This window comes from Topomyia yanbarensis, chromosome 2, assembly GCF_030247195.1.
Source record: "Topomyia yanbarensis strain Yona2022 chromosome 2, ASM3024719v1, whole genome shotgun sequence".
Lineage (NCBI taxonomy): Eukaryota > Metazoa > Arthropoda > Insecta > Diptera > Culicidae > Topomyia > Topomyia yanbarensis.
In genome coordinates, this window is record NC_080671.1 from 436,450,394 (window position 1) to 436,467,919 (window position 17,526).

The 17,526-nt window shown below is 41.3% G+C and overlaps 1 protein-coding gene across 1 annotated transcript in view; it reads left to right on the forward strand.

Moving 5' to 3' along the window:
- Positions 1-1,920: 1,920 nt before the first annotated feature.
- The window catches only part of LOC131685540 (14-3-3 protein epsilon), a 95,348-nt gene continuing 79,742 nt past the window's right edge, over positions 1,921-17,526 (forward strand). The window contains exon 1 of the mRNA XM_058969347.1: positions 1,921-2,515. Coding sequence (XP_058825330.1) covers positions 2,452-2,515 — 64 coding nt within the window. The 5' untranslated portion in view covers positions 1,921-2,451. The remainder of the gene's footprint in view (positions 2,516-17,526) is intronic.

Sequence of the window (17,526 nt, forward strand, 5' to 3'; positions counted from 1 at the left end):
ATTTCATATTTTTTTTAAATAATAAAAATTATCATAAATGTTTACATCGCAATATCGCGTACGCATCGAAATAAGGGGCGTGACACTTCCAATACTTTATGAATTATTATAAAGCTATGATCACAGAGAACAGACCTCCACGATCGAACAAAAATATTTAAAAAACGTGTGTAAACATTTGAATTAATATACGATAAACACTAGCGCCGCCAAACCAACTTATCCCAACTATCCGTCAAATCCATTTCGGAACCGGTTCGAAATCCTGAATGGATTCTGTATTGCTTGTGGCACTAAAAATTGGATTCTAACCGCACAGCGCACTTACCATTCTCCTTATAAATTCTTGTCATAGACTGGTTAGTTCGACTGTCTACGAAAGTACCAACTATCACTTGAAATACACGTGTTTTGACAGCTAGCAGTTTTGAGATCACTCGCACTTTGAAAGTGCGCAGTCCAGGTTGGTGGGAAGTGCGCAATATATGGAATCTTGCTAAAAGAAAACAACCGATTCCGAGTCTATCAGTTCATGCATTCGAGCTGGAATTCATACTGGAAGTTCGAACCGGTTCCGGACTAGTTTGACTGAGTAGAGGAATAACCGCTGTCAATTCTGTCGTACTCAGCCACAAAAAACATGACGACAGTAGCGCATCTGGTTTGGATATCCCAACTACCTTCGAAACTGTTAGAGATTTTTACACAAGTTGAATGCTGAAGATGGACGTCTGTTCTCTGTGCTATGATGTGTTGGTGGAAATATAATTTTCGCCAATCGAGCTTAGAGAATTTGCCCAGACCCATAAAGTGCTTCGGAGCAACAGAAATATTTTTTTTCGTTTAACTGTGTGGGCAAACGATTTTTCAAGTCAGTCTACAACTGATTACGTAGTCAAGTTGCCCTCTAAGAACGGTTGGTTTTAAAATCGTCCAATGAAGGCGTTTGTTGGACCAATTTGGACAACGTCCAAATAACCGTTCAACAAACGTCCATCGTTGGACCCTTGTTGAACGATTTTGAAAAAATCATTTCCAATAGGAATTCGCATCATTTCCAATAGGAATTCAAAATAAATTGATCATTATTTATTAAATAAAATTGATCTTGATGATGAAAATGATGTTGAAAAAGATTGATACTGAAAAAATCGCATGAACGTCATCCATTCCTGGCTGAAGTTTTAATTAATGCCCCTAGCTAACCCACTGAGAAGTCCAAAAGTTGTTTCAAAATCACGGGTCCACCACCGATGGACGTCTGTTGACCAGTTTGTTGGACATCGTCCAACGAACATCCTTCGTTGGACGATTTTGAAACCAATATATTATATTATCGTTACAGTTGAAACTTGGAAAATCAAACCAGTGACAATCGTTTTTTCTCTTGTTTAGTGCCAATCCATGATGTCGGAAGTAGTGTGCTGTATGTGTATAGCACAGCATTGTACAAACACAGCGTACTATTTCCGACGCGATTCCGTTGTTTAGAACTAGAGAAAATACGATTGTCGCTGATTGGATTTTGCAGTTTTCAACGGCAAACAGAATAATTTAACATTTATTCCGGTAGTCCATTTTTATGTTGAAAAATATCTAGTATTAGTTAATTTGCATCAAGCGTGTAAAACATGCGTCCGAACCGGTGAAACTCACGCCCAGTCAATACTGATTCCGAATTGTGAATGATGTCTGTACGAATTCCAGCGTAAATGCGTCAACTAATGGAAATCGGAATTGGATTGGAATCGGTTGTAGCATTTGAGCTGGAATCTCTACAGAATTCCGAACTAATCTTTGGATTGTTTCACCGGTTAGCGTACGAATACTCACACTCATCGCGCTCGTGAGTGCCTTCCAGGCTCGCGTTTTCGGTTTTTTCCATTCTTCTCTGCACCGACACCGCGAGAGACACGGGCGCGGCCATATTGATTAATCTCGTTTTCGCGTATAGAGTGGTTTTTCTCCTTGCTAGAAACGGTTGTCGCAATCAGAAGTGTCCCAGAGCCCCCGGTTACAGAGAGTGCGTGTGCAGCTAGCTAAGCTCCTAGAGATAGCCATAGCAGAAGCCAGTTCCAGGTAACAAGTTTTTTAAGAAAGGCGTGTGCGGTATCCATTCCGTTTTCCCGTGGTCGTGATCCAGCCGGAAGTGCCGAGAAAGAAACGATTCTCGAGGGTGCACCGCGCGAGTTCCGTTTCGTTCAGTTTTTCTCTTCGCGCGTTCATTTTGTTCGGCGTTTCTATCGCCAGGAGGTTTCTCGTGGCGAACCTTCGAAGAAAAAACTAGTGTAGTGAGTGCAGCTCCCCATCAAGTACGGAATAAAGGACCGGAAAACCTGTAAGGATTAGTACGGTGTTTTTTTTGGTGTGTGAAGAATAGTATCCAGTGGCGCGCACGTACCGTGTACCCATTTTTTGTGAGGACCTAATAGGAAGCAAAATTTGCCCAAGATGTCGGAACGAGAGAATAACATCTACAAGGCCAAACTGGCTGAACAGGCGGAACGATATGACGGTGAGTAGTCCGGACTTCTGTAACCTTCCATGATGTTAAAGCGGATCGAGGAACGGTTTTATACTTTTTTTCTCTGTCGTAAGGGAACTGTTCTGATCCGATTATACTTTGATGTGTGCCCGAAATGAATCGTGCTGGAATATTAGTGCATTGAAAAAAAATCAATTCATAGGAAACTTCCGTGCGGAAAAAAAATCTTGAAACGTTTTTATCCGGGACGGTACCTTTCTCGGATGATGGTAGAAAAAGTTGGAGCGAAAAATGCTTTTTACGTTTGCTCACTTCAACTTCCACCATACAAGCATGAAAGGGGAGCGATTGTGGAGGTGTTTTTAATTCGTCGGTGTGTGTGTTGTACGAAGCCATATATTTCAGAGTTGCCAGCGATGCGGATTGTGACTGCGAAAAGAAGTTTGATATTAATTTTTTATGGGATTGGACAATCAAGACGAAATTAAATTGTTCAAAGAAAAAAAAAAACAGGTATCGTTGCGAAGTGCGATGTGAGCTAATAAATTGCTATTATGATAACTTCTATTCAAAATAGATTTTAGTTTTCCGGTTTAGTACAAAATATCTCGGTTTGTCCGGAATTCCCTTTCAAAGAGAATTTTGACAGTTGGATTTTAAGCCGTATCGAGATATGTTGTCTTCCATTCTGATATCTTTGTTCAATGCTGCAGTGTGTATGTGAGCTTGCTGTTCCTTCTCAATTGGCCTTAATAACAAATTCTATTAATTATAATTTTCAATTGACGTAACATTTCAGAATCTCAGAATGTAGGGACTATCTGTCAATCTGATTCTGAATTGCCCAGAAAATCGATGCCCAGAATTTAATTAACAGATGAATTAAATCTGACAGTTGGTCTATCAATTAATGTCACAGAACGACAAATGAATGGAGCATCCAAAAATCAATAAATTTGATATTTAATATTCACCGACAAAGGATTCAATCAACGGATTTAGTCTTTGCTAAACAGAATACGATAAAAACACCCTATTGGCAACATGGAACCTCGATGCCATGTCAACTTGCCCGAAGGCATTTCTTCGTCAACTCATGCCATCTCGATCACGCAGTGGATTGCTTCGTACAGTCGGTCACTTCCGACTTGTAGAAATTTGACTGGAATTCCGTTCTGATTCGCAAACTTTCCGCCTCCAGCTCTCGAAGAGCCTTTCACAGCGCGGGTTGATTCACATCCTATCCGTTATTCCCAATCCCCAATTCTATTTGTGCCGTCTCTACTCGACTTGACCGATTTCATCCATTTTTATTGAAAGTTCGTCCATAAAGTTCTGTTCAACTTATTCTTACTAACTGCAAAGACTCGTACGGGCAGGTAACTCTTCCGAGTGGCGCGGGTGATGGAGAAAGCAATATACTGCGTGGTCTGGATAAACTTGGTGGAAGAAAAAATGCTTTCGGTTTAGTTGAATGACCTCATATGCCCTATATTCAAGGACGGCCACAAACTGGAGTGTAATAACTATCGAGGTATTGATAATGCCGCCTACAAGGTACTCTCTCATGGTCTGTTTAGCAGACAGCCCATTGACTGAACCTGACGGAACCGTCGACAAATACTAAAGCAGGCTTTAAGAAAGACAATCGACGACAGACTAGATGTTAGCCCGGTGATAAATTCTGAATAAATTCCGGGAATTCAACTTGTGGACTTACCATATGTTGGTAAATTGGCATCGACAGCATTGCTTCGTTGTTATCTAATTTAATAACGCAAAAGTCCTAAAAATGATGAAGTTCGAGTGCAGCGAAAGTTCGAACCGCCGTGCCATTTGAGCTAATGCGTTCACCAAAGATGGAAGACGCTGCTCTAAACAATGGCTTCTAATGGGTAGGGTGATAGCATCTAGCAGCCTAAATAGTGCGTGAACATGGCTTTCCGACAAAACAAGACAGATTGAAGCAGGACGATGTACTTTCTAATCTATTGTTCGACATAGCGCATGATGATACGGTGCGAAGATCCGACGAAACAAATTTTAGGGGCGTATTATACCATCTAATCGTTTTACTGCGCGTTGGTTCGTCTAACATGATTTCAACTGCCTTTGCCAGTTCACGCACTTCAATATTTCCCGCAGGGACTATTGTTAAACTCAACTATCCGTCTCGGATTTACTGTCTGACAGAGTAGATTGTCTACAATCCTCGAACGCCTGGGCCGCATTCTTGCTCCACGTAACAACGCCCTCCTGCGACTACCTTCAGGAAAACCAACTATGGTCGCCAAAGCGCTGTAACTCGAATTGATATCAACCAGTTGCGAAGCCACGCTCGTGACAAGGTGATAGTCAAATTCCGATCCAGAGTGTACATTCATCTGCCAAGGCATCTAAGCCTGTCCGACACGCTGCCACAGCTGCGACAAACTCATCTAGGTTGGATCGTGGGTAGTGTTCTTAAGGAGTCGTACGTCGCCGACGATCCAATGCAGCACCCCAACCTGGTCTCCATAGCAAAGATCGAAATCATGATACAGCCGGACATTCCCAAGCTCTCCAGAGAAGAAATAGCCTACGAATCATACTTTCTGTCCACATGCAAACAAGATCCGATAGGCAGGTTTGCGATACAACTAACATTTAAAGAAACCGTTGTCAATCTGCACGATTGCCTAGATTTAGCACTGAAATGATTTCTGACGCTAGAGAAGAGATTGCTGCATAACCTCGAGCCCTAGACGCAGTACACCGAACTCATCTGAGAATTTAACTCTTGGTCATTCCCACAAAGTCCGAATCAGAAACACCGCCGAACCAGAAAAAATGTTCCTGCCGCGTCACCGTTAAAAAAACATGTCTGGTGGTATTCGATGCCAGGGCGAAGTCGTTCCAATCCACTCTTGCGTTAAACGACTTATTCCCCATCGATCCGGAAGTTCAAAGTAAGTTGTACTCTATGATGATTCGTTTTCGCACCCAAAAAGTACCTTTCACAGCAGATATCTCCAAAACATTTCGTCAGATTCTGATGACACCTGAACATCAAAACTATCAGCGAATCTTCGCTGCGTGCACTGAAACTAGAATCGGCCCCATCCAAGCAAAGCGGTACATGGCATAAATTGCTGCGGAAGAGAAGGATGATTACCCGATTACAGCCGAAATAATACAAAAAACGAAGTCCATTTGAACCGATACGCTATCTACTGCGCATTCGGAGTCGGAGGTTATCGAAGCATAACGGCAACTGAAATACTTAGTTCCATGCAGGTGATGGCTTTCCCGTTCACAAATAGTGTTCCAATTCGACAGAGTTCCTCCAACGCATGCCAACCGAAGATCGTGAGTCTCAAGGGCCGTTGAAAGACTGCGAATAAGATCATCAAGATCTTGAGTCTGCTTTAAGATCCAGTAGCAGATGAACTATTTCTAGCCAACCAGATCAAGCTGGCGACAAGAGACCAAGCTGTTGATCTACGTCGAAGTTGCCTAATTCTACGATCCTCTTAGTCTGCACTCATCAGCTATCATCCTCGTCAAACTACAAGCGTAACGTCTGTGGAGCATCAAGGCAGACTGGAACGAACGACGAAGATTTTGCCCAACATTGGCAATGACTCTATAGCTTATTGTAACACTAGCAAAATCCCAGTTGCTAGATGTGTGGTGAACAACAACGTGATTGCCTATGAGTTGCACGGATCCTCTGCCGCTTCGGTTGTGGCCTTCGGATCCTGTGCGTACGTGCGGAGATGGCTCTTGTGACCAGTAAGTCTAAGTGGACCTCCCTTGCACGGCTTGCCAATTGCACAGAAAGTGTTCTCTGGTGCCCTCTTGCTGCCCTATTTAGTGAAGAAAGTAACCGGCCAACCGAGGATAAGTTTCAAGAAGTTTCATGGTGCGACATTCCAACGGTTCTAGCCTGGATCAAAAAACTGCTCAATGAACTTCAGTTGTTCGTTCGAAACCGCATTGCTTGAATCCAAGATGAAATTGATGCCGCTGGTCACTCACAATTCCCTTTCGAAAGCCGATATCCGATCATATTGCCGGGTAAGGAGCCTCTGGTACGGATGATGATCCGTGAAATGCACGTCGAACTACTTCACATAGGTCAAAATGGGTTGATGAACGCCATGCGGCAGCAATACCGACTGCTAAAGTGATTTCGGTGCGAATCAATTGACGCGACTCATTTGACGTAACTGCATTAATAGCCCATATGTCTGCATGGCTACGAAGGTTGTCCATTTGGGAGCAGTGTCCGACCTCAGCACCGACGCTTTCGAGGCATCTCTGAGAGAACGTCCATAGCCGCAGAGGGTGAATTTGAGCGTTGCTCTCCGACAACGCCACGAATTTTATGGGAGGAAATCACGAGATGCACGACCTCTACAACAAGTTTCGTGATCAGCAACCGGACCAACGCATCAAGCAGTTTTGCCACGCGTGAGAAAAAGATTGACTTATCATGCCCGAGCTAGGGGCGCTTTGGGAAGCGGCGGTCAAATCATCCAAAATGCATCTCAAACATATCGTAGGGAACGCCAAGCTCAATTTCGAGGAGAACTGTTCTCGCCGAAATTGAAGCAATGCTTATTCGCGGCCCCTGTTCGCCGTGTTTAACGATCCTACTAACCCGTTGGTGATAACACCGGTCGACTACCTGATTAGGCGTCCTCTGACCGCCATGGCGGAACCATCATTGGAAAACCTGAAGATAAATCGCTGACAGTAGCTGTAGCTTACACCTGAAGTCAAGATTACCTTACCAGGCTACATCCTCGGAAAAAGAATCTACGAACCATGCCAAACATTTACACCGGTATTATATTCTGCTTCAGGATCGAATTCAAAGTAATCACAGTTGTTTGTCCAGGCGAAGACGGGCTAGTGAAATCGGTTTACGCTTAAATTGATATACTAGCGCAATGAAAGCAGCACCCCTAACGGGCTCAAGTTCGGTTTGTTTCCTATCCCTAACCTGTAAACATCAACCATAAAGTGCTAGCAGTACAAAAACATCGCCGACTCTCCTTTTCAGGACCATGAGTAATCGGTTTTTTTTTTCAAAGGCTGCTCACTGCCATCCCGGATGAAGTATCCACTGGAGAATTCGAGACGAGACCCAGCTAAATTTGGTATGATTCAACTTTTTACCAACCGAAATGTTCCAATTAGAACACACACAAATCACTCATACTCCCTGTTGTTCTGTTTGGCCATGAGGCTTGGATTTTGATGAAAGCAAACTACTAAGTGCTCTGTGTGTTTAAGAGAGGAATTCTATATTCAATTTTCGGTGGCACAATAGAAAATGGAGAATGGCAGACGCATGAACCACGAGCTGTACCAAGTATGCAAACATGCTGACATCGGAAGGTTGATTAATACATGGAAAACTACAGTTCCACGAATCGAGTTGGTTCCCAGCCGGTAGTGGGCCAATCCTAGTTAATGCTGAAGTAGAGGAACGCATAATGGGCAGTACATGACTCATTGTTGACCACCGAAGTACTATCTCAGACAACATACCTTCATTTAAACTAAGCTGCCAACGCCCGTTATGCAGTACCACGGATGTGTCCGACACGGTCGTGCTACCTGCCAGCGACTAACTTGGCCGTCTCGGCTCTCCTTCCGGAGGTCGTGGGAAGTCTTCCAAACTCCCATCTCAGGCGAGTATTTTGCTTCAGAAGATCATTCGCTCCATGAAAACCTTTTGGTTTGCAGCACGTCGCCGCATACATGATTTCCTGTCCGTTTACTACCAAAACGTTCGTGGATTGAGACCTTCTTGCAAGCCCTCGCCTCCTTCGATATTGATGTGCTCACCGAAACTTGGCAACGCGATGATATATTTAATTCTGATCCTACGACAAAATCCGCAGTTTATAGATGCAATCACAGCACTTCTACCAGTGACCAAGTGCGCGGAGGAGGTGTTCTGATTGCGATAAAGAAACATATAACCGGGACTGCACTAAAAATTGCTGGATGTGAATGTTTGAGACAAGTTGTCGTACGCTTTTCCCTGCCTGGTCGATCGTTATAGTTTTGCTGCCTTTATCTGAGGACGAACAGTGATCTTGACTGTGTAATGACGAAGCCAGTAAGCGAGACAATGTTCTTGTTGTAGGTGATTACAATCTCCCTAATCTCCGATTGTCTTTCGGACGACGATCTTTTTCTCTACATTCCTGAAAATGCAATATCGAAACAAAGGACGGCCATCACAGAATATTTGGTCGGTCGGTGATGGTTTATATCAAATCTGCTCTCTTAGCAACGTGAATAGACGACCACTCTTCAACGATACGAAACGTATTCGAACGGTTTGAGCGACCGATATCTACACTCACGGTAAAGCCTTACCATAAGCCCTTCATTTTAGGATGTGACACGCCTTCAGACGACGTCGATTGTGATACAACTCATGACGACCTCAACTTTGATTCTATCCATCACAGCGACAATGGCTTAATCTTTTGCAACATTGGGCTTTTTGAGACGAAACACTGCTGATTTCGAGGATTTCCACGCACTCAAATTGCTAAAGTACTGCATTTTTAAACGGAATTCTCTCGGGAACGATTTTCGTGCGACCTTCTCCAGTATGTACGAGGGGGAATATGGTGAGTCAACTGAACAAATCAATATGCAGCTTGGATCAAGCACTGCGGAGCTCGAATGAGCGCTTCGATGAATTGATTCTGAAGATGGGATTCTGACAATCTCAACAGCTGCCTCTACGTCAAGCACTCAAGAAATTGTCAAATATATCTGATTCTTTATGTTGATTGTTTTAGCTTTGAATTCCCCGAAAGAAGTAAAAAGAATCAAATACCGCTTGGACAAGTATTTGAAATGGATGATATTGAAGAACTTGGCATTTTTCTAGGTTTGAAATTCGAATGAGACAGACACAAAGCTATGTTAATTATAAACAAATCTAAATATGTTCCTGGTCACTGGAGACTTGTAAAGCGGCTGCTACGCCAATTGAAATTAATTTGAAATTGATGTTAAAGAAACTTCGACAAAGCAACCTTATCGTGAGTTGATCGGATGCTTGAAATATTTAACGCTTTCATCGCGTCTTGGCCTTAACACCGCAGTGAGTTACATCAGTCATTTTAGTGCTGCGTCTGACATTGAATTCATCTAAAGTAAATGCTTCGGTACCTGAAAGGAATAAAGCAGTACTCATTGTTTTATTAGCGAAAGAGAAAAAGGTCGTTCCTTTAGTCGGTTTTGCTGATAAAGATTGAAGCAATCTGGCTGAAGAATTTGCTAACCGCTTAGTGTCACCTTTGGTCATCTTCGAAGTCAATCAGTCCTGTACTGCCGTTCTACACATAATTATACCATGTATACCCATAATTCGACGAGAACATTTCAAATGAGCACATCAACAAAACGTATACAATTCCGGTTAATACTTACTACAAATTGACACTAACAAAGCTTTATACATACCTTAAATAAGCCAATTCTGAAGCCTGGCTAGATAATAGATAATCGAAAAGGCACATAAGCAAAAAAACTTGTTTCTGTTCCCTTTCACTTCCCCTCAAAAATTAACGGTTCATGTACACCAAACAACAAAGCGGAAAAAATGTTTATGGGCCCTTTTCTTAATGAAAAAGACTATACTTGAAAAGGGTCCCCTAATAAACATCTTATGATTCAAGAGCGTAACGACCTGTTCAGTGTATCATCCAAACAATATGTGGAATCGTTGGACTATATGGGTTAAAGTTCGTGTATAATTTTTTATTAGGGTCCGAAAACATCCCAACACCAAGAAAGGGATCAAAATAAACATCACAATCGTTTGCTGTAAACAAAAGGGTTCACCCGCATGAACTACAAGCTAACGTTTCGCCGAAAATGGCACAAAACCAGTGCGATGCTTCAAAAGGGACCAAAACATTTATCTGCAAAAATCGTTCAAAATACATTTTTTTTAAATCTGGTGTATTATTCGGAAAAAATGGTTAATTTAATACGGCATTATGTTGTTTGATCCTTATATCAAGCTTCCGTTTATAAATGGGAATATAACGAAGGAGGTAATTTTTCAGACGCCATTTTCTCAACATGAGCATATTGTTGTTATAGTTAAGGTTTCTACTTTGGTTAAGTGTTGGTATCCGCTGATATGCCGTCGATCTCGTCTCTCAGGGTTGAATAAGCCGGCTGTTTACAAACAATTCATAAAACCCGCAATTTTCTACACAGCCCGGTGTGGGCACAATGGACCTATCCTCAGAGGAATAAGCTCTAGGTATCACAGAAGTTTTAAGGATGATCCTAAATCGTTAATTGGATACCAGAATACTGACCTACATGGAGAGTTGATGCCAAAATAGACAATATTAGAACCAAATTTGTAATTAATTACAATGTATCAGAACACACTTTGATAAGCAACTTGTTCATAGTAGGTTAAGAGTAAATAGTAGGTGCAGTTATATGTAGTAGATTCAAGTTGAACATAATAGTTTTAAGTAGTTTTGTTTTTTAATTTTCAAATCAACCAAATTCCACCTACGTGGTTGTTATTTTGTAAGACAACCTGTCTAACATCTCGTGTTTCGATACACTAGTATGGTGCCGTTAGTGTTAAAATGATTTTCACAAGTATTGTAAGCTTATTTGTTAGAACATGGAAGTCGATTCTATGTGATTCTCTCTTCTCACGTCCCAGCGTTATGCCAAGTGTTCGTCATGCTAAACGTCTTTTGTGTCAAGTGACAATGCTAAATGGCCCGCTCCCAGTTTAATATGCAGGGGAAATATGTATTGTTTGGTCTGAGTAGAATGATGGCTAATGTTTCTTGTTATCAACCAATAAGTGATCTACGATTACATGTGGCTTCTGCTAGTCAGACACCCTTCTGTATGTTGGTTTTTTGGTTCAGATTGGGACATTGTTGATTCTGTCGCTCGACCAGTAACATTGGCTCATGGACATGCCGAATAGCTTCCTCAGATCGGTGTGGTTTCTTTGAATCGAATGCCTAGTGGTTCAAATGAGCATTTGGCTAGAGCAAATAGGGTGGTTCGGGGAATTCACCGTCTGCGAAATCAGAGGATGAAGTATCTAATGAAGGGAGATTGTTTTTGTCGAGCATAAAATTAATGTCACTACTTTACCATAGTAAACTCTAGAAAGTTTACATCACAACAAATACCAATATGGGGATTAATAAATTCCGTTTTAATATCGAGATGAAAAATAGTACAGTTGTAGCGAAAAAGTATTCTCGAGCAAGGGCCAATACTGTTAGCATCTTTTATCATAGTTATTAATAGTAGATTAATCAGTTTCAAACCTAGGAGACGGAAAAAGACGAATTGAAACAAGACAGGCGGTTTCACATCGAAGTTTGTTTAGTGTACATAACGATGACTAGAATATGCCGGCAGCAGAACATTTTATAGGAGTAGACAAACTAGAGGACGCGACATCACACTCTTTCGGACAAACATGCGCAAAAATTTGTACTCCCGACAAACAGTCGCCACTTCGTCCGATTTTGCAAAGTTTGTCTCGCGGGACGAACCGAGATCCAGTAAGCCAGACTGACTGCAGTGCTGCAAGCTCGCCGAAAAAGGATTGTTGAAATAGCTTCGAAACTGTACTTAAAATTATTCTAACTCAGCCTTTTTCTTTTTAGATGATCCGGTTCTTCTTGAAATTCAAAGTTCACGAAATTCTTTGGGAGATTTTTTGAATTTAGAGCAAGTCCTAGGAAAGTTATAAAAGATGAATCTGTTTTCCCATTTTTTTAAATCGTCGAGCATCACGAATAACTTGGGAATGGTCGGGAATCTGCAAAATAATAAATAAATCGTCGAACATCACGAATAACTTGGAAACGGTCGGGAATCTGCAAGCATGGTATCCTGAAAAATAGGTTGTCTAGCAGGCAAATGTTTCAAAAATCGGATGAAATAGATTTTATGCTTTCCTGGCAGAGGATCTTTTGTCATGTTCTATTAAAAAGTAAAATTAGTGATCAAGTATGAAATCATGACCAATGCATCAAATTTTGTTTTCTGGCGTCGAAAAAACTACGTTTTCAACCAAAAAGAACAAGGGAGTTTGTATTGCATCATGGGCATATAGGCAAGAGGAGTTGTCAGCATTGTATTCATTCTTTTCGGGCAAAAATGGTTCGATTTCGAAGCGAGAAATTAATCCATACTATGTTGCGTTTCGGCTTCGCCTCTTCAGAAACCGACACTAACGTATTGTCGGAATAGATTAGCGCCGGCTTGACGCAAATCCCTTAAAACTAAAACACACTATGTGTTTCAATCAAACGACTGATCAAACGTGATGTCCCGTTCGAGCAGAAGTTCTGTTTATGCCGATGAGACACAAGTGAAGCCGAAACTTGTCTTGGCTTAGCAGGCCTATGCGAAAGCACTATGCTATATTTCACCCTAAGGAGGAAAATTTGGTAAAAACCAAAATTTCTCACTAGGGTGAAAATTTGTTGGTAAAAACCAGTCTTTGTACAGGAGGGCACAAATCCTTATTTCATACTATGTTGCGTTTCGGCTTCGCCTCTTCAGAAACCGACACTAACGTATTGTCGGAATAGATTAGCGCCGGCTTGACGCAAATCCCTTAAAACTAAAACACTATTCGCATAGGCCTGCTAAGCCAAGACAAGTTTCGGCTTCACTTGTGTCTCATCGGCATAAACAGAACTTCTGCTCGAACGGGACATCACGTTTGATCAGTCGTTTGATTGAAACACATAGTGTGTTTTAGTTTTAAGGGATTTGCGTCAAGCCGGCGCTAATCTATTCCGACAATACGTTAGTGTCGGTTTCTGAAGAGGCGAAGCCGAAACGCAACATAGTATGAAATAAGGATTTGTGCCCTCCTGTACAAAGACTGGTTTTTACCAACAAATTTTCACCCTAGTGAGAAATTTTGGTTTTTACCAAATTTTCCTCCTTAGGGTGAAATATACTGCCGCTTTCAGCATAACAGTCCCATTTGCAAAATCATTAAGCCGAGCAAAACGCATTCGAAATTATTCGCTGTTTTCATTTGATTCTTCTTGAATCAGCAGGAATCCCTAGATTTTTTCAACGCATTCTATGCATCTAGCACTAAACTCTTATAACTTAAATAAAAGGGTTAAAAAAGACGCATATTTAATGAAAAATGAGTGTGGGACGATTATGCTGCAATTCATTAGCATAGTCTGCTGAATATACGCATAACAGTCTCATTGTCTATGTGCTATGGCTTCGGAAACGTCATCATAGAGTGCATTGTTTACACATTTCAACAGCACGCATCATAATTTGTTTTGAATTTTTCTGTGGTATATTATATTGAATTCACTATGTCAGCATTAGATTTATTAAAGTTGTATGGCAGTGAGCTAAGTTCGGATGAAGATTTTCTTGGTTTTGATTCAGTCGATGGAGTATGTGAACGTTTCGCACAAAATCGGAATAAATTTCAATTTTCATCTAATCATCAACGTATCGAACCATCTTCTGAATCAGAGGATCCGGTTGACTCTGATGGAAGTTTCTTCGGGGAAAAAATAACACGCAAGAACAACCGCAAAAGAACCTCGAAAGAAATAAAAAGAAACTCAATGCAAAAAAACGCCGAGCAGCCCATCAAGTAAAGCTACTTCATTGCGATTGCCGGAAAATGTGCTGGGAAAACGTGTCAAAAGAGGATCGAGTGATTGCCCACAACATATTCTGGAAACAAGACGCCTCGGGTCAAAGCGCGTTTATCCGCGAAAGAGTCCAGCGTATTCCTGTCACAAGACGAACAAGGAACCGGTATATTATTGATAATCTCGTTAAAAAGTATCATTACGTCTTCAATATACAAACGTCGAATGGCGAAAACGTGGCTGTCTGCCGAAAGTTTTTTCTAAACACACTCGGATATTCGGAAGATTGCGGGTAAATTATAAATAATGCTTAAACTACTATTAAACTGAATTTACATTTAAAGCTTCTTTCTACTTGAACTCATGATTTACAGTAATGTTATTTATCGATGTTTGACTTATGATGAAGACAGCGCAGTGAGAGTATCGAAACGTGGGAAGTATAGACGAAGTTCTACGAAGAGAGATGCTATAATAGCCCATATTCAAACATACAACCCAACGATATCGCACTACCGACGTGAACATGCCCCAAATCGACTTTATTTGCCATCTGATCTCACTGAAAAATGCATGCATCAGAGCTTTCAGGATACGCATGATTTTGAAGTGAGCTACACGACATATTCTCGGCAAATAAAAGCAATGAACATTTCGTTTGTGAAACTGGGGCATGAACAGTGCGAAACTTGCGTTGCGGCATCCGAACACTGTAAAGATTCTGGTCATCCAATCGAAGAATCGACACAGAACATATCTTGTTCTACATGCTGCAAATTTTCGCAGCATAGGCGATTTGCAAAGCTATCTCGGGCTGCTTATCAAGACGACGGCGATGAGGTCCAGCGCGGACATATCGTGCTGGCTGTCGACCTTCAGAAAGTAAGAAGTGTTTTAAAAATCCATACAATTTTTTATCTGCGTTTATTTGTAGGTTATTCAGCTTCCCCGACTAGAAGGGCTTAAAAGCGTGGTTTTTTCTCAGCGGTTGCTGGCATTCAACGAAACCTTTGCTCCTGTCGGAAAGTACACCCGAACATATCCTGTAGTGGCATGCCTTTGGGAAGAATCAGTCAGTGGACGGTCCGCTTGCGATATAACCAGTTGCTTGCATCGCGTACTAAAAAGATATGGCGATTCGATTAAAATTACGCTCTGGTTAGACAATTGTTCCGGACAGAATAAGAACTGGAATCTATTTCTTCATCTAATTCTTCTATTGAATTCGGATTCAGTTAAGGTGAAGAAATTAGTTCTGAAGTTCTTTGAATCTGGACACACATTCATGTCAGCTGACAGTTTTCATGCCGCAGTAGAGAAACGAATGCGAAACAATACAGGTGGTCCGATACTAACATATTCGGATTTTAAAACTGTAGTTGGAGAGGCAAAGAAAAAGGTTGAAGTTCTCGATATGACACACGATCATTTTTTCCAAACAACGCTAGTTGCTTCTCAGTATACACTGAATCAACTTCATCCACGCCCATACATCGAGAATATCCGACAAGTAGTTTTGAAAAAAGGAAGCTATCAGTTTAGTTATAGCAGCTCGGTTGAAAAAAAACTGCCACTTAGAACATTGCATTCCGTTTTCAAAAAAGCAGCTGAAAATAATAACTGGTAGCAACTTTCATTTGGAAAACTTTCTCAAGCCACTGAAAGCACCGCGCGGAATAGATCTGAACCGAAAGAATGCACTACTGAGCACAATTTTGCCAGTTATTGAAGAGAGCAAAAAACAATTCTGGAACAATCTTCCACATGTTGAAATAATTTTTCCTTTACTTGCTATTCTATTAATTTCTTCGAAATAAAATAATGATTTATGTTGCTACTATTCTATTTTGCTAAATGAAATAACGAAAAAAAAAATTACGTGAATAACAAACACTTTTTACATTAGTTTTGTATTGATTCGCCAGTGGGACTGTTATGCCGCAATTTGTAAGATGGGACATTACGACTTGATATTTTTTTTTGTAATTGGTTCTAACAAACCACTTAATTTTATTAATTTTTCTTAAATTTTAGAACAAATCTTAACCTTTAAACAAAAAATTCGAAATCGACAATAATGCAGGTGGGACTGTTATGCTGAAAGCGGCAGTATAGCATAGAGAAATTAATGTTATTCCAGATTTTCCAGACGTTTTTTTCGAAAGCTCCATATCGACATTCTAAATATTGAATATCGCTACCATCCGTAATTTCTCTACAGAAAACGTCATTCATCCAGCAACACTGCCGTCTCTCGGGCTGATGACGAATGTGTTAGCCATGAGAAATGATGGAGTTCAGGATAGCAAACGTGCGTTCGGTGGGGACCCCTTAATAATGCCTTAGCTACTAGCTCCCAGCATAACCGGCGGAGCAGAAGTCTCCTGCACGGGGAAAATCGATGTCGAGTCGCTCGAGCAAAAAAAAATGATGATGGAGAAGCGGCAGCAGCAGTAGCAGCTAAAAAGTTGCTCGAGTTCGGTGCGTCACACGAACCTTTTGCCAATCACGGTGATGTTGTAGTCGTGGTGTGGTTCTACCGAATGGAAAGAAACCGCTTTGTTGGTTTTCCATGGTATTAGATAAGTATGCTCCTAGTATGAGTGAACAAACTTTTGCGTTCATTAGTTCAATTATAATGAGAAGGTTTTTCCTAATATTCCATACCGTTCGTTTCATTCGATGCTTTTCGAAATTTAATATAATTTAAAATCAGCTAAGCAATTGATCCAACCTATACAGATTATCCACCTTTTCCCATTGACGTCCCAAGCATCGCTTGGCCATGTGGTTTTACGCCAGCAAAACTTCTTCTCTTCCATTGGATTCTTCCTTCTTTCTGATCACCTTTATTTGCGAATTCGCATGTGCTCCATCTCTCCGTTTCATTTTTTGCCCACACAAACACTCAGGAGATTGGTCGGTTGTGTACCGAACCAACACAAGAAAATAACAAGAATACGTGGTCCATCAGTCACAAGCGTAATTGCGCCATCGATTCCTACCTTGCACTCCTTCGCCGCCGAGCAGAGCGGTAAAGGAAATGTACGAACAAAGAAAATGAGTAATAGCGTAAAATAGGGTGCAAAACGGAGGAAAAGGCCGTAAAACTTGAATTCGCGTAATGAGAAAGTCAAACTCGTCACGTTGTAGGGCAATCACTGTTTCGCTCATTCAAAACCAGTTTTCATTGCTTGACCTGTCCAAGAAAAAATGCACAGGATCAATCCCGCGCGTTATTTCAGAGTTTCCGTTCACGATTTCCGGTGGATTCGTCACCTGCTGCTCATCAGCACCCTGCCAGCTGAAAAATGACATTAGACAACCAAGCTGTCATCAGCCACAAGGTGGCTGCTTGCTGTACTG